Source organism: Scyliorhinus canicula, chromosome 1 (assembly GCF_902713615.1).
Source record: "Scyliorhinus canicula chromosome 1, sScyCan1.1, whole genome shotgun sequence".
Taxonomy (NCBI): domain Eukaryota; kingdom Metazoa; phylum Chordata; class Chondrichthyes; order Carcharhiniformes; family Scyliorhinidae; genus Scyliorhinus; species Scyliorhinus canicula.
The window spans coordinates 79,529,725-79,550,942 of NC_052146.1; the positions used below are offsets into that span (position 1 = coordinate 79,529,725).

At 53.6% G+C, this 21,218-nt stretch overlaps 1 protein-coding gene across 4 annotated transcripts in view; it reads right to left on the reverse strand.

Moving 5' to 3' along the window:
* The window catches only part of LOC119964369 (glutathione hydrolase 1 proenzyme-like), a 114,388-nt gene that overhangs the window by 27,104 nt on the left and 66,066 nt on the right, over positions 1-21,218 (reverse strand). For all 4 annotated transcript variants that reach the window (XM_038793779.1, XM_038793763.1, XM_038793787.1 and 1 more), the window contains 2 exons: positions 11,181-11,373; positions 10,169-10,329 (listed from right to left, as the gene is read on the reverse strand). In XM_038793779.1, the coding sequence (XP_038649707.1) occupies positions 10,169-10,329; positions 11,181-11,373 (354 nt within the window). The remainder of the gene's footprint in view (positions 1-10,168; positions 10,330-11,180; positions 11,374-21,218) is intronic.

A 21,218-nucleotide genomic window follows, 5' to 3' on the forward strand; every position in this document is an offset into this window, starting at 1 on the left:
TGACTCCGAATTTCACCAGCTTTGCTTATAACTCACCCTTTAATAACCGCAACCGGGGACTAGATTTTCCGATTTTGAGACTATGTCCGGACGAAGTGTCTAGTTTTGCAACAAAAAAAAAAGGCCGACCCTCTGACTGGTGAGAGGCTAGAAGCCGCGACTTGTAAAACGCACGGCCTTCCCGATATAAACGTCTGGAGAATTGCCGGGTCCATAGCCGTGCGTGCACACGCCGATGACCTGCAGCGGTCATGCCATACAACATGGCGTCGGTCTCGCGCGGACCTGACCTGTCAGATAGTGCCCCGCTGGACACCCCCTTTCTACCCCCCGGGTCACCCCCACCAGTCCCCCCAGCCGACTGTGGCAGCGCTGGACACAGTCTGCAGCCAACATGCCGGGTTCACAAAAGCGGAGAGCACATGTGCCCTGCACCGTCAGGGATTCGGCCCATGGGGGAGGAGGGGAGGTTCGGAGCTTCGAGGGAGGTAACGTCCTGAGGTTGTCTCAATGGCATGCAGTGTACTCCTCTTGACGCCGTTTTGGAGTGGGAGGAGTATCTGAAAATAGGTGCCACCCCGATTCGGTCGTAAGCAGCGGTTTTCCACCCGATCACGATATCGCCGTCGCTGATCAATCTGATAATCACCCAGAAAAGATTAAGGCCATTCGGCCCCTCGAGCCTGCTCTGCCATTCAATAGGATCATGGTTGATCCAACATTCCTCACATCTCTCTGTGGCAAGGAATTCCAAAGATTCACAACCCTCCGAGAGAAGAAAGGAAGGATTCTCCGTTTTGGAGATTTCAGAGACTAAAGTGTTGTAGCCGGGACAGAATCGGCTGACTTCGATGGCAGCATAATTGGCACCGGTCCTGGGCACCACGTGGAACACAAGCAATTCCAATGAAAAAGAGTGTCCGATTTGCCAGGGTTGGGATTGACACTCAAGAGGCTGACAAGCTGCAGCCGCACACATAGATGTTTACAGCATGGAAACAGGCCCTTCGGCCCAGCTGGTCCATGCATCCTGTGGTAATCACCACTGTCCTATTATATTGTATATATGGGTAATACGGTAAGGCCCCTGTACTACAGGTACGGAGGTAGATCCCTGCCTGCTGGCTCCGCCCAGTCGGCAGAGAATAAATATGTGTGCTCCCCGTACAGCAGCCATTTCATCAGTTGCTGTAGGTGGCCACACATCTCAGTGTAATAAAGCCTCGATTACATCCTACTCTTGTCTTTGTGTAATCGATCGTGCATCAATTTATTACACTGAGTTTTCAGAGATGGACCTCCGCATCAAGCCGGATCAACTGCAGCTGCATCCTCAAGCAGACAACGCCAAAAAGAACTTTGAACATTGGCTAGCTTGCTTTGAAGCGTACATCGGGTCTGCGCCAAACCCAATCTGCAGACTCTGTACACGCGGCTGAGCTCCAAAGTCTTTCCCCTCATCCAGGATGCGCCACCTACGCAGAGGCCATGATGCTATTGAAGGAGAATTACGCTCAGCAACAAGATCGATGCCAGGGATCTCCTCTCCATGCAGCGCCAACTTCCCGGTGAGTCTGTGGATGATTTCTGGCGTGCCCTGCTCGCCCTGGTGAGAGACTGTGACTGCCAGGCCGTTTCAGCAACTGAACATTCAAACCTGCTGATGAGAGATGGATTTGTTACGGGCATAGCGTCTGACTACATCCGCCAGCGCCTCTTAGACGGGGCCACGCTTGACCTCGGGGCAACCAAGAAACTAACGCTCTCGCTCATGGTCGCCTCACGCAACGTGCAGCCTTATGCCCCCGACCGCACGGCCCAACCCCCCTGTGCATTGTGGACCCCGCCAGCGGCCACCCCATCGTGGACCCCATCAGCGACCGCCCCTAGCCAACCCCACGCCTGCACCGTGCGGCAGTCAACCAACTCCGGGGGACCGAAGTGCTACTTCTGCGGACAGACAAAACACCCCCGGCAGCGCTGCCCGGCGCGGAGTGCGCTCTGTAAGGCCTGCGGGAAGAAAGGACATTTTGCTGCAGTGTGCCAGGCCCGCTCAATCGCCACTATTGTCCCGGCACCCCCCTTGTGTGGCCAGTGGGCGCCGCCATCTTCCTCTCCTCCACCTTGCTCCATTCACAACACGTGCGGCCTGAGGGCGCCGCCATCTTGCCTGCCCCAGGACACATGCGGCCCGTGGGCGCTGCCATCTTACCCGCCTCAGGAGTCCTGCCCGTCGGGCATCTCATCAGGCCGCTCATCACCTGCAATGGCCGACGACCAGCCGCGTCTAACCTCGGTCTTGACCGCACAACCTCGCGACCACTTCGACAAAGGTGAAGGTCGACAGGCACGAGATCTCCTGCCTTCTGGACTCCGGAAGCAGTGAGAGCTTCATCTACCCCCATACAGTAAGGCGCTGCTCCCTCGAGGTACACCCCACTACCCAAAGAATCTCCTTGGCCTCCGGATCCCACTCTGTGGTGATCCGGGGATACTGCATTGTCACCCTCACTGCCCAGGGCGCAGAGTTCAGCGGCTTCCAGCTCTACATCCTCCCCAACCTCTGCGCTGCCTTGCTACTTGGCCTGGACTTCCAGTGTGACCTCCAGAGCCTAACGCTGAAATTTGCCGGGCCCTTACCACCTCTTACTGTTTGCGGCCTCGCGACCCTTAAGGTCGACCCGCCGTCCTTGTTTGCAAACCTCACCCCGGATTGCAAACCCATCGCCACCAGGTGCAGACAGGACCTTCATCAGGTCTGAGGTCCAGCGGCTGCTTCGGGAAGGCATCATTGGGGCCAGCAACAGCTCCTGGAGAGCCCAAGTGGTAGTGGTGAAAACCGGGGAGAAAAACAGGATGGTCGTTGATGGAACCATCAATTCACCAGACACGTGTTTCCGTAGGCCGCTGGCGGCAAGTCGTGAACACATGGCGAGCGTAAACTTCATTAATGGGCCTTACATACATTTTATCGAGAACTGCTAGCGCCGCAGTATATGAACTGGCCGAGTTTAGTTGCGTAGAGATTCTGTGGCTCACCCTCGCGTGCAGTAGACTTAGCTTCTGATCCTCTGTAGTTTCGGCTGTGCTCGCTTCTGCCAGGTAGGCCTTGAAGCACCGGATCCAGTGGAAGAAGATTTCTTTAGCCTCTGCATCCTGCGGGTCGAGTTCCAGGCGTCCAGGCTTGAGGGCCGATTCCATAATCGATCTTTACTGTTCTTAAGTCGATTAAATTGATGGAACCATCAATTCACCAGACACGTGTTTCCGAAATGAATCTGGGCTTTAATCGACTTACTTCAGAGCCAGCCTGTTACCTGTCGATGAACTCGTAGTGAACTCAGGCTGATTCTGGACAAGGGTATTTATACAGCTGCACTAGGGGGAGGAGTCGTGGGCGGAGCCAAGGGTGGAGCCCAGTACAAGTTCCTGAGTGCTCCCAGCGCTACTCCCCCTAGTGGTAGGATAGCACTACTGCGCTTACAAAGACAGTGTGAATTAACATATATACATCTATATTACATTCACCACAGTCGTTGACTACAATCAGACCATCAATCGGTACACGCAGCTCAACGCGTACCCCATCCCACGCATACCTGATATGGTCAATCAGATTGCACAGTACCGGGTCTTCTCGAGAGTGATCCTGAAATCTGCCTACCACCAGCTCCCCATCTGTAAGGCGGACCGCCCATACCCTGAGTTTGAAGCAGACGGCCGCCTTTACCATTTCCTTAGGGTTCCCTTCGGCGTCACCAATGGGGTCTCGGTCTTCCAAGGGGAGATGGACCGAATGGTTGACCGGTACGGGCTGCGGACCACTTTCTCGTACCTGGACAACGTCACCATCTGCAGCCACGACCTGCAGGACCACGATGCTAACCTTTCCAAATTTCTCCACACCACCACTCTCCTCAACCTAACTTACAACAAGGAGAAGTGTGTTTTCAGCACAAACTGATCAGCCACCCTCGGCTATGGGGTTCAGAATGGAGTTCTAGGGCCCAACCCCGATCACATACCCCCCCCTCATGGAACTCCCCCTCCCCCACTGCCCCAAGGCCCTCAAACGCTGCCTGGGGTTCTTTTCGTATTACGCCCATTGGGTCCCAAACTATGCGGACAAGACCCGCCCACTCATTCAATCCATTGCTTTCCCGCTGATGGCCGAGGCTCACCAGTCCTTCAACCGTATCAAGGCCGACATCCCCAAGACCGCGATGCACGCGGTTGACGAGACGCTCCCCTTCCAAGTCGAGAGCGATGCATCAGACGTCGCTCTGGCCACCACCCTCAACCAGGCAGGCAGGCCCGTGGCATTCTTTTCACACACCCTCCATGCCTTCGAAATTCGGCACTCCTCCATCGAAAAGGAGGCCCAAGCCATCGTGGAAGCTGTGCGGCATTGGAGGCATTACCTGGCCGGCAGGAGATTCACTCTCCTCACTGACCAACGGTCGGTAGCCTTCATGTTTAACAACACACAGCGGGGTATCTAGTTTTCCACCTCCCCCACTGGACTCATTTTTAATAGGGGGCGAATGTGGTAGTCACCACTGTTGTATTATATTGTATATGGGTATTACGGTAAGGCCCCTGTACTACAGGTATGGGGTAGATCCCTGCCTGCTGGCTCCACCCAGTAGGCGGAGTATAAATGTGGGTGCTCTCCGAACAGCAGCCATTTCGTCAGCTGCTGTAGGAGGCCACACATCTCTGTGTAATGAAGCCTCAATTGCATTCTACTCTCGTCTCGTCGTAATTGATAGCGCATCACGTCCCAGTTTCTATCACTAAGGAGTCAGATGTTGTCAAAGCAGAGCACCAGAGTTCATCGCAGAACAGGTCATCATCGTCCTCCATGCCATGTACCAGGCCCGCTGATATTGCCGATCCAGGGTCTGCACCACGTAGTGCGGCAGGTAGGAATCATGGAGGTAGTTGCAAGGGATGGGGTGTGGGCACAGGAAGGGTGGACAAAGGAGGGTGTGGTTGGCCGGTGTGTCTGTGCCGCTGGCCACCCGCACTAGTCGGTGAACCTCGAGGTGATTAGAGCATCTGTTATTTGGCAGCCCAGGCGCACACGTTGTGCGGCCTCCTGTGCCTGCCCAGGCCCTATGTCCTACCCATCTATTCCCTGCCCTGCACCCTCCTCATTGGACGAGACCTGGCTTTCACCCTCCTCCTCTAGCACAATCACCCCTCTGCTGCACAATGTTGTAGAGGACGCAGCAGGCCACCACAATGTGGGATACCTGCGTAGCTCTATACTGGGGGGGTCCCTCCAGAGAGGTCCAGGATGCCAAAGCACCGCTCGACCACGCCCCTGGCTGCAGCATGAATGTTGCTGTAGCGAGTCTCCGCATCAGTCAGTGGCCTCCGGTAGTAGCCTCCAGATAGAAGTTATCAGCCATGCCCACAATGGATAATACCTGTGGCTCTCAAGCCAACACCTCAGCCAGGGGGACATCTTCAAGATGTCAGGAACCATAGAGTGTGCAAGGATGAAGGCGTCATGCACACTGCCCGGGTATCGGGCGCAGGCATACATGATGTGCAGCTCATTGTCACACACCAGCTGCACGTTCATTGAGTGGAATCCATTTTGGTTTGTGACGACTGGCCTGTCATGGGCCGCTGCTCATAGGGCGAATGCATCCCGTCACTCACCCTCTGGACCCGGGGCATCTCAGCAATGATGGAAAATCTCACTACCCGGGCTTCAGGTGGGCTCAGTCCACATTGCTATATTGTGCCGAGTTGGAATATAGGCACAAATGCACCAAGCTCTGAAAGATCCTGGACTGGTCCCCACTTAACGCCTGGAAAGACCCCGCGGCGTAAAGGTTTAGGGCAACCGTCATCTTGACGGCCACTGGGACCGGGTGTCCTCCCCCATGATGTGTTAGGCAGGTTGGTTCGATGTTGACTGCAACTGGATGCAGTGAAGCTAGAAACAAACGTCTGACACAGGAGATGATCCAACACTGTTTTATTTAACTATGGACATGTTCAGCTGTGGGTTGACACTCTACTAATCCTACTGATGACCTCTTACTGGCTCGACCAGACTTAGTAGCTATCGCATGGTAATAGTGCCCACTAACTTGTGCACTCTGACTGTCTCAGTAGCTGGGTCCTGAGAGAGGGAGACTCTTAATGCCCTGTGGGCTTTATAGTGGTGGTCTCCTGTCTGGTGATTGGTTGTTCTGTGTTGTCTGTTCGTTGGTCATCCTGTGTATCAATCACTGCCTGTCTGCATCTCATTATATACATGAGTGGATATTATGACATCTCCCCTTTTAAAAAAAAATAAGTTTTGGAACATGAAGGTATATACATGCCTGACTATGTACAAGTGGCGAGTTAACGGACATATGTACATGGGAAGGTGTCTATCGTGCAGATACAGAGTAAACTGAACAAATTTACAAAAGTACATTCTATAGATTGAGTCTTTGAGGCGGGCGACGAATTCTGGTCGATCGCCGCAGAGGTGGAGCAGGAGACGCCGGCACTTGGACAGGCGGGATTGTTGGCATTGCGGCGGTGTCGTGGACATTGTGTGGACTCGCTGGACCAGATTCAGGAGCTTGCAGGCGTGAGCACCGAGCAGGGACGCCCTGTCAGGCCGAACGATCTCAAATCGTAATGTTGCCTTGAATTCCTTGTGAGATACCCTGGCCGACATGATCCACTGGCAGCTAAGGCATTGCCATTGTAGTCAAGGAGTTGGCAGGCTGGTGGAAGAATGCTGGGTTGGTCACGGATGCTGTCGAGATCGGACTGTGATATGAGGTTCGCAGCGCACCGGTGTCCAGTTTAAATCGGATGCGAGCCTGGTTGACTGTGAGGATAGCACACCACCCGACGTCGGGATCCACACTGAGGATCGAAAGGAGGGTTGCAGGTGCAGTGGAGACCAGCTCGCGTGTGGTTATGATGTCCACCCGATATGGAGACTCGAGGCAGTCAGCATCGGGGTCCGTTGGGCTGTCGGGATCAGCATCCTGCATGACTTGTTGTACCGAGCGGATACTTCTGCGCTGTGTCTGGGATCGCTGGCTGATAATCGGTGGAGCGGACCTGCAGCAGGCTGCGTAATGGCCAGGCTTCCCACACTGTAGGCACCGCCGTCCTTTGGCTGGACATTGCCACTTTAAATGGGCAGAGCCACAATTCAGACATGTCATAACGCTGACGTCAGCGCGTTCCATCCGCGTACGTGCAGTGCGGTCGGCCGACGTACGCACCTGCGCATTAGAGTTTTTGGCCTCGTCGTCCACCCGGTCGTGGCGCGCATGCGTAGGGACCCGGGAAAAGCGCGCAAAACGGCCACTCTCCTCGATACTCAGGCCTTGCATTTTTGCAATGGCCTGCACCCGTTCTGCCTCGTGGGAGGCCAGTTTTGCAGTTTCTGCCACCCTGATGTGGGAGTAACGATTCTTGGCATGCTTGTGGACTACGCACGTCTCGATAGCGACGGAGAGGGTTATCTGTTTGATTTTGAGGAGCCGCTGCCGCAGGGGATCGGAGTGGACCCCGAAAACAATCTGATCCCGGATCATGGAATCAGCCGTCGAGCCATAGTTACATGACTGCGCCAGGATGCAGAGATGGGTCAGGAAGGCCTGAAAAGGTTCATCCTTACCCTGAAGCCTCTGTTGGAAGATGTACCATTCAAAGCTCTCATTCACTTCAATGTCGTGTGGGGGTCAAATTTTAGCAGAACTGTTTTCAACTTCGTCTTGTCTTCGCCATCGGCAAACGTTAGCGAGTTGTAGATATGGATGGCGTGATCCCCCGCGGTCGAGAGAAATAGCGCGATCATCCTGGCATCCGATGCTGCCTCGAGGTCGGAGGCCTCGATATACAGGAGGAATATTTGCTTGAAGATTTTCAAATTGGCGGCGAGGTTGCTGGCGATGCAGAGCTGCGGAGGAGGCTGGATGTTTTCCATGTCGCTGGGTGACCGCTTGCTGGTCGTTGCAGATTCACTCGAGGTAGGTTCGGCAGGATTAATAGCACTCTGGTACCATGATGTGTTAGGCCGGTTGGTTCGACGTTGACTGCAACTGGATGCAGGGAAGCTAGAAACAAACGTCTGACACCGGAGATGATCCAACACGGTTTTATTTAAGGTCCTCGGGTAGGGCCACTGTTGCAGGATCCTCCCCGAGCACCTTCTGTTCATACAGCCTCAGTCCATCCCCTGGGGCCGCGGTGGCCAGGATTCCTATTCCTATTTGATACCTATAGCCATTGTCTGCAGGGGTGAAAGGCAGACATATTAGCATCCTGAGTACCGCCGTGCCCAACCAGGTCCACCGGGCTACTCAGTGGCCCTGGACTGTACTGCAACCCCTTCCCCTGCACATCCCCCTCAAAACTGAGCACAATTACTCCAGGTGCGGCCTCACCAGCGTCCTGTACAATTACAACATAATTTCTCAACTTCTATACTCAATGCCCTGACTGATGAAGACCAGCATGACAAAAGCCTTCTTCACTGCGCTATCTACCTGTGATTCCACCTTCAGAGAACTTGCACCTGAACTCCAAGATCCCTCTGTTCCATGATACTCCCTAATGTCCTACTATTCACCGTGAAAGTCCTACCTGGATTTTACTTTCCAATATGCAACACTTCACACATTTGCCATTTCACAGGCCACTTCTCCAGCTGATCAAGATCCTGCTGCAATTTTTTATAAAATTCCTCACTGTCTACAATACCACCTTTTTAGGGTCATCTGCAAACTACTGATCATGCCTTGTACATTCTCACCCAAATTGTTGATATAGATAACAAACAGCAATGGGTCCTGTGGTGATATGCATCACTGTAGATACACAAGGGGTTAATGTAAATACATGTAGACTAGCTAGACACTAGAGGGAGCAACAGAGACATGACACACAGACACTCAACCAATAGGTCAGTAAGATAGGACACGACCAATGGGCATTCACGATACACACAGAGGTGACAATACCACAGGGGGGCATTACACCAACCCATATATAAAGGACACAGCACACATGATCTTCCTCTTTCCAGTGGAGACACTCAGCGAGTACAGACACAGGGTTGATTCAATATCACTCCCACCACGTGGATTGTAGCAGACTGGTTTGTCAGTCTGAGTAGCTATAGAAGGATTAACAGTAAAGGCGAATCCGAGTAGGAGAATTGTAAATAGTTCAATAAACGTGTTGAAGTTATCTCCATGTCTGAACCTTCCTTTGTCAGAGTGAACATCAAGGAAGCAGCTTATGCTACGCCAAGAGCATAACAAGACAGGTCCAGCACTGACACCTGGGGCACACCACTAGTCATAGGCCTCTAGTCCGACATGCATCCTTCCACCATTACTCTCTGCTTCCGGTCATCAAGCCAATTGTACATCCAATTTTCCAGCTCTCCCTGGATTCTATGTGATCTAATCCTCCGGAGCAGCCTACCATGTACTGTACTCCCTGTACACACACACACACACGACTGTGTGGCAAGATTCAACTCCAATTTGATCTATAAGTTTACAGATGATATGACTGTGGTGGGTTGTATCTCAAACAACGACGAATCAGACTGGAGAATGGATAAAGACCACTTGGTTGCATGGTGTAACAAAAACAACCTCTCTAAATGTTAGAAAGACCAAGGAACTGATCATCAACTTCAGGAAGCTGCTGAGGATCCCACCCCTGAGTGAAACTCATAGCCCCTGAATAAACAACATAGAAACCTTTTCAGCTGCTTGTGCAGGGTTAATGCTAACTACTGTTAACTTGTACAAAGCGGGCAACTTGCCTTTTTTCCTTCCTATATCCCTTGTGTGCTTCTCTCCCTCTCTCTTGCACACAAGAGCTTACTGCACAGAGCACATTGGAATTCTCCATGGAGCCACTTGAGAAACACCGCTCTACTCTAAAAACCGTCGCAAATAAATTATTCAGCATGCCTGCTTTTTTCTTATTTTCATATAATGTCATTGTTTGCAATCTTCAAGATTGCCCACATCATTCCCGCCCTTTTATTCCTAGTAGAAAGGAAAAGAGTTTATTTGCACTGAATTTGATATCCCTTGCAAGTTTCTTCATATTTCTTCTCAAGCGCAGTTAGGGATGGACAATAAGTGCAAGCAATAGACACTTTCCCCACCTGCATTCTTGATATCATTCACAATCTGTAGGGAGAGAGATCCATTGTAAAATGCATCAGCTCCTTCATCTGCCAGAATCCGATAGGTTTCTGCTAATTTTGGAAACCTGATGGTGTCATTTTCCTGAAGTATTTCCCCATCAGAATTACAAAGTATTTCACTGTAGAGAGAAAGACAAAATGTTCAGTAGCTTTATTTGTATCTGTGCTTTCAAACTTGTTCATTATCACATCATTGTATTATAAATGCTAAGACGGTTATGTTTTCAAATGTTCCTCTTAACATAAGGTAAGAAATCAGCAAAATTCTTCCCCGCCCTCGATGCTCCGCCCCCAACCGACCGAGTTCCCGACGGCTTGGATCTCTCATGGTCTCACCATCGGGAACTCAGTCGTCAGAGGGCCGATCCACGGGCAGGGTCTGGGGACACTGGGGGTGTGGTCTGGGGCACGCGAGCCGGCCGAAGGGGAGAGACTATTTCCCAGGCTGAATCCATGAGTGGCCTCCGCCATGAAGCAGGCGCAGCCTCTGCAGGCCGCCGCCGTGCACATGTGCGGCCATGGTCCCGGCAATTCTCCTGAGCACATCGGTAGCTAGAGCCGGGTGCTCTATGCTACCTTCCACCTAGCCCCCCGCAAAACGGGGAAACGATGGCCATTTTCCTGGTCGTTACCACGCCGGCAGGGGGACATAGTCCCAGAAGTGGAGAAGCCCCAGAATTGGAGAATCCAGCCCGTGATTTATCCCTCAGTGAGGCTGAAAACAATTCCATGTGGATTGAGACAATTAGTAATAAAGCATTAATCACAATTGTGTGATAAACGTACAAATCACCAAATAGCGGAATGGTGAGAATTCAACTACACCATTGGCCAGATGAGAGAGTGTAGATTTCTGTGGTTCACTGTATCACGGATTGTAAGAGTGAGAAGTCCATTTGTACAATTCTTTTCAAGTCCTAATATGCAACGCGTGCTATTGTCAGCTGAGAGCCATTTTTCTCTTTCTTACCATAAAGATTGCTTTTCCTCAATGGACTTCTGATATCTCTTCATAGCTTCTGCAACGGCCCGGCTAATGGGGAATCCTTCTTTGGCAAGTTTGATGCTTGGTTCAAATAGATGTTTCCATGGTAACCGTCCGTGCCGTTGATGTGCTAGTTGGTATCCTCGGACTTCACCAGGGACTGCGATGGACAATCCTCCTGCGGGTAGGTAATAGGCTAGTTTCTAAAATGAAAACTCCTCCATTTAAATCCCTCATCTACATGAGTTATCAAGTCCTGCTTACCTCACCAAGAGCTTCATCTGATAATCTTCAGACATGAGGGAGCTGTAAGGAGTGGACAATCGTTTGCTGACAGACCTACATTACTATCGTGCACACTCTGTGAGGAAACCTTCAGTTTCTTTTTGTCTTTTATCTTCCAGGCTTATTATACATGTATGCAAAAACAAACCTGACACACATCTGAGCTTAAACATGCTGACTGCTTCACTGTCTCTGGCACCCTTGATCTTCCAATGTGGAAAATTACTCAAGTGGTTTGAAAAAAAAAAGATCTGTCCATGTACATAGATCCCTGAAAGTTGCCACCCAGGTTGATAGGGTTGTGAAGAAGGCCTATGGTGTGTTGGCCTTTATTGGCAGAGGGATTGAGTTCCGGAGCCATGAGGTCAGGTTGCAGTTGTACAAAACTCTAGTACGGCCGCATTTGGAGTATTGCGTACAGTTCTGGTCGCCTCATTATAGGAAGGACGTGGAAGCTTTGGAACGGGTGCAGAGGAGATTTACCAGGATGTTGCCTGGTATGGAGGGAAAATCTTATGAGAAAGGCTGATGGACTTGAGGTTGTTTTCGTTAGAGAGAAGAAGGTTAAGAGGTGACTTAATAGAGGCATACAAAATGATCAGAGGGTTAGATAGGGTGGATAGCGAGAGCCTTCTCCCGCGAATGGAGGTGGCTAGCACGAGGGGACATAGCCTTAAACTGAGGGGTAATAGATATAGGACAGAGGTCAGAGATGGGTTTTTTACGCAAAGAGTGGTGAGGCCGTGGAATGCCCTACCTGCAACAGTAGTGAACACGCCAACATTGAGGGCATTTAAAAGTTTATTGGATAAGCATATGGATGATAAGGGCATAGTGTAGGTTAGATGGCCTTTAGTTTTTTTCCATGTCGGTGCAACATCGAGGGCCGAAGGGCCTGTACTGCGCTGTATCGTTCTATGTTCTATCTTATTTGAAAAAAATGTTGTATCCAACTGTTGAACAACAAATTTGAATCAGAGTGCATGTCCCAATACAGTACATTATTATAATCCAGTTCCACATTAAACTGTTTTCTCCCTTTCCAGCAAGCAGCCATGCACAAGCAATAAGTTGGAGCACAAAGCGGTTTATTATTACTTACAGTCAAATCACCACCACCACTCCCTGGAGGGTCTCCTTCCCTGTACTGCTTCCTGGTCAAGTTGTTTATACTAAAAGGGCTATACCTGTTCAAGGGAAGCCCCACCACTTTACCGGGGAAGTTCATATTCCCCAGAGGGTATGAGAAACCTGATGGTTCCTATCCTGTGACCTAGGCTGGGTTATAACAAGGGTCATTGATGCCACTCACAGGGGTCAGTACGTACCCTCTCTGAGAGGTAGGAGTCTGCTTTTTGTGGTATTGGGGTCTGCCCTCTGTGGTAATGATGTCTGCTCTCTGCGGTAATGGAGTCTGCTCTCTGCGGTAATGGAGTTTGCTCTCTGTGGTATAGGAGTCTGCTCTCCGTGGTAATGGAGTCTGCTCTCTGTGGTAATGGAGTCTGCTCTCTGCGGTAATGGAGTTTGCTCTCTGTGGTAATGGAGTCTGCTCTCTGTGGTAATGGAGTCTGCTCTCTGTGGTAATGGAGTCTGCTCTCTGTGGTAATGGAGTCTGCTCTCTGTGGCAATGGAGTCTGCTCTCTGCGGTAATGGAGTTTGCTCTCTGTGGTAATGGAGTCTGCTCTCTGTGGTAATGGAGTCTGCTCTCTGTGGTAATGGAGTCTGCTCTCTGTGGTAATGGAGTCTGCTCTCTGTGGTAATGGAGTCTGCTCTCTGTGGTAATGGAGTCTGCTCTCTGTGGTAATGGAGTCTGCTCTCTGTGGTAATGGAGTCTGCTGTCTGTGGTAATGGAGTTTGCTCTCTGTGGCAATGGAGTCTGCTCTCTGTGGCAATGGAGTCTGCTCTCTGTGGTAATGGAGTCTGCTCTCTGTGGCAATGGAGTCTGCTCTCTGTGGTATAGGAGTCTGCTCTCTGTGGTAATGGAGTTTGCTCTCTGCGGTAATGGAGTCTGCTCTCAGCGGTAATGGTGTCTGCTCTCTGGTAATGGAGTCTGCTCTCTGTGGTAATGGAGTCTGCTCTCTGTGGTAATGGAGTCTGCTCTTTGCAGCAATGGAGTCTGTTCTCTGTGGTAATGGAGTCTGCTCTCTGTGGTAATGGAGTCTGCTCTTTGCAGCAATGGAGTCTGTTCTCTGTGGTATAGGAGTCTGCTCTTTGGGGCAATGGAGTTTGCTCTCTGTGGTATAGGAGTCTGCCCTCTCTGCGGTAATGGTGTCTGTGGTAGTATGACTAGGGGTATTACAGTACCTTAGAAGTGAGCTGCTATTGGTGCAGAGGACTCGCTGCCCATTGACCCGGGTAAGTCATGTGCCTCTCAGCCGATTGGCTGAGAGGTAGGTAGTTCCGCCTACAAGGCGGGATATAAGAACCCGTGCTTCCTGGCAGTCGGCCATTCTTCTGTACGTCTGCTGCCGGGCACACTTCTTGTGCATTAAAGCCTATTGTTTGGATCACATCTTCGTCTCGTGACCAATTGATGGTGCATCAATTTAATGCACAAGTTTTAAAGGATGGAGCTTCGTTTGAAGCTGGAGTGCCTTCGACTCAGCCCTCAGGCAGCGAATGCAACAGCAGCATTTAAACACTGGCTGGCTTGTTTCAATAGTTACTTGAGCACAGCCGAAAACCGCCCAATGAGGGAACAAAAACTGCACATCCTCCACTCGTGCGTTGGCACCGCCGTGTACACGCTCATAGAGGGCACAACAGACTATGATGAGGCCATGGACTTGCTTAAAGGACATTTAATCCGGCCGGTGAACCAGATCTACGCTCGGCACTTACTGGCCACGAGACAGCAATTCCCTGGTGAGTCCTTAGATGAATTCTACCAGATCCTCCTTGTTCTGGGGAGAAACTGCGCTGAGAAACCACAGGTTTCTGCGGCTGAGCACACCGAACTTTTAATCAGAGATGCTTTTGTTGCGGGTTTTCAATCTTCCCAGATCCGCCAGAGACTCTTAGAGAAAGAAACTTTAAGCCTCACCGAAGCACGGGCCCTCGCCTCCCCTCTAGATGTCGCTAATCGCAACGCCCGCGCTTATGCTCCCGACCGCGCGGAGGCCCCCTGGGCAGCATGGAACGCGGCCCCCCCTCACCTCCGCAGACTCGGACCCCCCAGGCCTACGCCGCAGGGCGCCCCGATAAACCCACGGGGCCCCGCGGCTACTTTTGCAGCCAGGCCAAGCACCCCCGCCAGCGCTGCCCGACCCGCACCGCAACCTGTAAAGGCTGCGGCAAAAAGGGCCATTTTGCGGCCGTTTGCCAGTCAAAGGCGGTCGCTGCAGTCCCGAGCAGCGACCGCGGGTCCCTCCCCCGCACTCCTCACGTGCCCCGCGGACCTCGCTGCCCCCACCACCATGAGTGATCACCGGGCGCCGCCATTTTGGGCCCCGACGCCACGTGTGATCCCCGGGCACCGCCATTTTGTTCACCCCCCACCACGTGCGGCCGACAGGCGCCACCATCTTGGATCGGCACCGAGGACCCCGCAAGTGACCACTCGCTGCTGGATGACGACTCGGAGTTCCTGCCACGACTCGCCTCAGTAACATGGGACCAGTCACGGCCCCGCACGCTGTCCACGGCGACCACGAAGAACCTTCTCAACGGGCACGAGATGAGCTGCCTGCTGGACTCCGGGAGCACGGATAGTTTTGTCCACCCCGCCACGGTAAGACGCTGCGCACTTCCCATTTACCCGGTGAAACAAAGAATTGCTCTGGCCTCCGGTTCGCACTCGGTCCAGATCACAGGGTGCTGCATAGCGGACCTCACAGTCCAGGGGAGGGAGTTTAAAAACTATAAGCTCCTTGTCCTTCCCCACCTCTGCACGGCAGCACTCCTGGGGTTAGATTTCCAGTGCAACCTCCAGAGCCTAACATTCAAATTCGGCGGCCCTATGCCCCCCCCTTACTGTCTGCAGCCTCGCGTCCCTCAAGGTCGATCCCCCGTCCTTGTTTGCAAACCTCACCCCGGATTGCAAACCCGTCGCCACCAGGTGCAGACGGTACAGTGCCCAGGACCGGACCTTCATCAGGTCCGAAGTCCAAAGGCTTCTGAAGGAAGGGGTTATCGAGGCTGGCAACAGCCCCTGGCGAGCACAAGTGCTGGTGGTTAAGACCGGGGAGAAAAATCGGATGGTCATAGACTACAGTCAGACCATCAACCGATTTACGCAGCTGGACGCGTATCCTCTCCCACGTATCTCCGACCTGGTCAACAGGATCGCGCAGTACAAGATCTTCTCCACGGTGGACCTCAAGTCCACCTACCATCAACTCCCCATCCACGCGAGTGACCGAAAGTACACTGCGTTCGAAGCGGATGGGCGACTCTACCACTTTTTAAGGGTTTCCTTCGGTGTCACAAACGGGGTCTCGGTCTTCCAACGGGAGATGGACCAAATGGTCGACCAACACGGTTTATGGGCAACCTTCCCGTATCTCGATAACGTCACCATCTGCGGCCACAACCAGCAGGACCACGACACCAATTTCCGCAAATTCCTCCGAACCGCAAAACTCCTTGACCTGACCTACAATAAGGACAACTGCATGTTTAGCACCGACCGTCTAGCCATCCTCGGCTATGTAGTGCATAACGGAGTAATAGGCCCCGACCCTGAACGCATGCGCCCCCTGATGGAGCTCCCCCTCCCCCACTCCCTCAAAGCCCTCAAACGCTGTTTGGGCTTCTTTTCATATTACGCCCAGTGGGTCCCCAATTCCGCCGACAAAGCCCGTCCACTCATCCAATCAGCCACGTTCCCCCTGTTGATGGAGGCCCGCCAGGCCTTTAGCCGCATCAAAGCAGAAATTGCAACGGCCACGATGCGAGCTATCGACGAATCCCTCCCCTTTCAAGTCGAGAGCGACGCGGTCCGATGTAGCTCTGGCGGCCACCCTCAACCAAGCGGGCAGACCCGTGGCCTTCTTCTCCCGGACCCTCCACGTTTCCGAAATCCGCCATTCCTCGGTCGAAAAGGAAGCTCAGGCCATAGTCGAAGCTGTGCGACATTGGAGGCACTATCTGGCCGGCAGGACATTTACCCTCCTCACAGACCAACGGTCAGTGGCCTTCATGTTTGATAATGCACAGAGGGGCAAGATAAAGAACGATAAGATCTTGCGGTGGAGGATCGAACTGTCCACCTACAACTACAACATCTTGTATCGTCCTGGGAAGCTAAACGAGCCTCCCGATGCCCTATCCCGCGGCACCTGTGCCAACGCACAAGTGGACCGCCTTCGAACCCTCCACGTGGACCTCTGCCACCCGGGGGTCACCCGCTTTTTCCATTTCATAAAGACCCGCAACCTGCCCTACTCCATCGATGAGGTCAGGACAGTGACTAGGGACTGCCGCATCTGCGCGGAGTGCAAGCCGCCCTTCTACTGCCCCGAACAAGCGCATCTCATAAAGGCTTCCCGCCCCTTTGAACGTCTCAGCATGGAATTCAAAGGTCCCCTCCCCTCCAACAACCGCAACACGTACTTCCTCATCGTGATTAACGAGTATTCTCGCTTCCCTTTCGCCATCCCTTGCCCCGACATGACCATAACCACCATTATCAAAGCCCTGCACACCATCTTCTCCCTGTTCGGTTACCCCGCTTACATTCATAGCGATCGGGGGTCCTCCTTTATGAGTGACGAACTGCGTCAATTCCTGCTCAGCAGGGGCATCGCCTCCAGCAGGACGACCAGTTACAACCCCCGGGGTAACGGACAGGTCAAGAGGGAGAACGGTACGGTCTGGAAGACCGTCCTGCTGGCCCTGTGGTCTAGAAATCTCCCAGTCTCCCACTGGCAAGAGGTCCTCCCAGACACCCTCCACTCAATCCGGTCACTTCTCTGTACCGCCACTAACCAAACGCTGATGAACGCCTTCTTGTTTTTCCCAGGAAGTCTTCCTCAAGGACCTCGCTCCCGACTTGGCTGGCTACCCCCGGGCGCCATCCTGTTCCGGAAACACGTGCGGGTGCACAAGTCGGACCCGTTGGTCAAAAGAGTCCAGGTACTCCACGCGAATCCGCAATACGCGTATGTGGAGTATCCCGACGGCCGACAGGACACGGTCTCCCTCCGGGACCGGGCACCCGCCGGCTCTCGGCCACCGGCGCCAGCAGCCCCCCCCCCCCCCCCCCCCCCCCCCCCCCCCGGGCCCCCACTGCCCCCAGCACCAACGCACCCACAGCACAGCGGACAGGAACCCCCTCCCCCGGCCTGGCCCCCGCTAGCTCCGACCAGGGCTACGGACACAGAAACAAGATCGTCGCTCCCGGAGTCACGGACGATGACCGCTCCGACGTAGCCGGCACAGCTGCGCAGGTCAAGCAGGACAGCGAAGGCGCCCACTCGACTGATTGAATCGATGTGACTTACTGGTGGATTTCTGCCTGCGGATGGAATCTTGTGATTTTTCTTTGTTCTTTACCTGTTCGCCCATTCCCCCCCCCCCCCCCCCCCCACCCCCCCCTCTCTAATTGAGCACACTGTACATAGTTGTTGTTTTTCCTTTTGCACATAGGTTACAGGTCAGCCATCGATGCAACGGTATGACCTAGACATCTCTAGTCATACTACCAGTCTCACGTACTCATGGGACACCACCCCCTCCCCTCATGCCCGTATTCCCCCCCCCCCCACCCCCCCGCGCTTCTTTCTTCTTTTTCAACAAGGGGTGAATGTGATAGTATGACTAGGGGTATTACGGTACCTTAGAAGTGAGCTGCTATTGGTGCAAAGGACTCGCTGCCCATTGGCCCGGGTAAGTCATGTGCCTCTCAGCCGATTGGCTGAGAGGTAGGTAGTTCCGCCTACAAGGCGGGATATAAGAACCCGTGCTTCCTGGCAGTCAGCCATTCTTCTGTACATCTGCTAACGGGCACACATCTTGTGCATTAAAGCCTATTGTTTGGATCTCATCTTCGTCTCGTGTCCAATTGATGGTGCATCAGTGTCTGCACTTTGTGGTAATGGAATCTGCTCTCTGTGGTAATGGGGTCTGCTCTCTGTGGTAATGGAGTCTGCTCTCTGTGCCCTTGGCATCTGTTCTCTGTGCTCTTGGTGTCTGCTCTCTCTGGCCTTGGCGCCTGCTCTCTCTGGCCTTAGTGTCTGCTCTCTCTGGACTTGGCGTCTGCTCTCTCTGGCCTTGGCGTCTGCTCTCTCTGCCCTTGGCGTCTGCTCTCTCTGGCCTTGGAGTCTGCTCTCTCGGGCCTTGGCGTCAGCTCTCTCTGGCCTTGGCATCTGTTCTCTGTGCCCTTGGCGTCTGCTCTCTCTGGCCTTGGCGTCTGCTTTCTCTGGCCTTGGCGTCTACTTTCTCTGGCCTTGGCATCTGTTCTCTGTGCCCTTGGCGTCTGCTCTCTCTGGCCTTGGCATCTGCGCTCTCTGGCCTTGGCGTCTGCTCTCTCTGGCCTTGGCATCTGTTCTCTGTACCCTTGGCGTCTGCTCTCTCTGGCCTTGGCGTCAGCTTTCTCTGGCCTTGGCATCTGCTCTCTCTGGCCTTGGCATCTGTTCTCTGTGCCCTTGGCGTCTGCTCTCTCTGGCCTTGGCGTCTGCTTTCTCTGGCCTTGGCATCTGCTCTCCCTGGCCTTGGCATCTGCTCTCTCTGGCCTTGGCGTCTGTTCTCTCTGGCCTTAGCGTCTGCTCTCTCTGGCATTGGCGTCTGCTCTCTCTGGCCTTGGTGTCTGCTTTCTCTGGCCTTGGCGTCTGTTCTCTCTGGCCTTGGCGTCTGCTCTCTCTGGCATTGGCGTATGCTCTCTCTGGCCTTGGTGTCTGCTCTCTCTGGCCTTGACATCTGCTCTCTCTGGCCTTGACGTCTGCTCTCTCTGGCCTTAGCGTCTGCTCTCTCTGGCCTTGGGGGCTTCTCTCTCTGGCCTTGGCGTCTGCTCTCTCTCTGGCCTTGGCGTCTGCTCTCTCTCTGGCCTTGGCGCCTGCTCTCTCTGGCCTTGGCATCTGCTCTCTCTGGACTTGGCGTCTGCTCTCTCTGGCCTTAGTGTCTGCTTTCTCTGGCCTTGGCGTCTGCTCTCTCTGGCCTTGGTGTCTGCTCTCTCTGGCATTGGCGTCTGCTCTCTCTGGCCTTGGTGTCTGCTTTCTCTGGCCTTGGCGTCTGTTCTCTCTGGCCTTGGCGTCTGCTCTCTCTGGCATTGGCGTATGCTCTCTCTGGCCTTGGTGTCTGCTCTCTCTGGCCTTGACATCTGCTCTCTCTGGCCTTGACGTCTGCTCTCTCTGGCCTTAGCGTCTGCTCTCTCTGGCCTTGGGGGCTTCTCTCTCTGGCCTTGGCGTCTGCTCTCTCTCTGGCCTTGGCGTCTGCTCTCTCTCTGGCCTTGGCGCCTGCTCTCTCTGGCCTTGGCATCTGCTCTCTCTGGACTTGGCGTCTGCTCTCTCTGGCCTTAGTGTCTGCTTTCTCTGGCCTTGGCGTCTGCTCTCTCTGGCCTTGGTGTCTGCTCTCTCTGGCCTTGACGTCTGCTCTCTCTGGCCTTGACGTCTGCTCTCTCTGGCCTTAGCGTCTGCTCTCTCTGGCCTTGGGGGCTTCTCTCTCTGGCCTTAGTGTCTGCTCTCTCTGGCCTTGGCGTCTGCTCTCTCTGGCCTTGGCGTCTGCTCTCTCTGGCCTTGGCATCTGCTCTCTCTGGCCTTGGCGTCTGCTCTCTCTGGCCTTGGCGTCTGCTCTCTCTGGCCTTGGCATCTGTTCTCTGTGCCCTTGGCGTCTGCTCTCTCTGACCTTGGCGTCTGCTCTCTCTGGCCTTGGCACCTGCTCTCTGTGCCCTTGGCGTCTTCTCTCTCTGGCCTTGGCATCTGCTCTCTCTGGCCTTGGCGTCTGCTCTCTCTGGCCTTGGCGTCTGCTCTCTCTGGCCTTGGCGTCTGTTCTCTCTGGCCTTAGCGTCTGCTCTCTCTGGCATTGGCATCTGCTCTCTCTGGCCTTGGTGTCTGCTCTCTCTGGCCTTGGCGTCTGTTCTCTCTGGCCTTAGCGTCTGCTCTCTCTGGCATTGGCGTATGCTCTCTCTGGCCTTGGTGTCTGCTCTCTCTGGCCTTGACGTCTGCTCTCTCTGGCCTTGACGTCTGCTCTCTCTGGCCTTAGCGTCTGCTCTCTCTGGCCTTGGGGGCTTCTCTCTCTGGCCTTGGCGTCTGCTCTCTCTCTGGCCTTGGCGTCTGCTCTCTCTGGCCTTGGCATCTGCTCTCTCTGGACTTGGCGTCTGCTCTCTCTGGCCTTAGTGTCTGCTCTCTCTGGCCTTGGCGTCTGCTCTCTCTGGCCTTGGCGTCTGCTCTCTCTGGCCTTGGCATCTGCTCTCTCTGGCCTTGGCATCTGTTCTCTGTGCCCTTGGCGTCTGCTCTCTCTGGCCTTGGCGTCTGCTCTCTCTGGCCTTGGCACCTGCTCTCTGTGCCCTTGGCATCTTCTCTCTCTGGCCTTGGCATCTGCTCTCTCTGGCCTTGGCGTCTGCTCTCTCTGGCCTTGGCGTCTGCTCTCTCTGGCCTTGACATCTGCTCTCTCTGGCCTTAGCATCTGCTCTCTCTGGCCTTGGCGTCTGCTCTCTCAGGCCTTGGCATTTGCTCCCTGTTGTACTGGGTGTTTGTGACCCCACAAGACAATGCTATTCAGTTCCCACTCCTTGGGGATGGCTGAATAACAATCCGGTGAGGTATAATGTGGAGAGTTGGCAGCAGTGATCTCCATGATCTA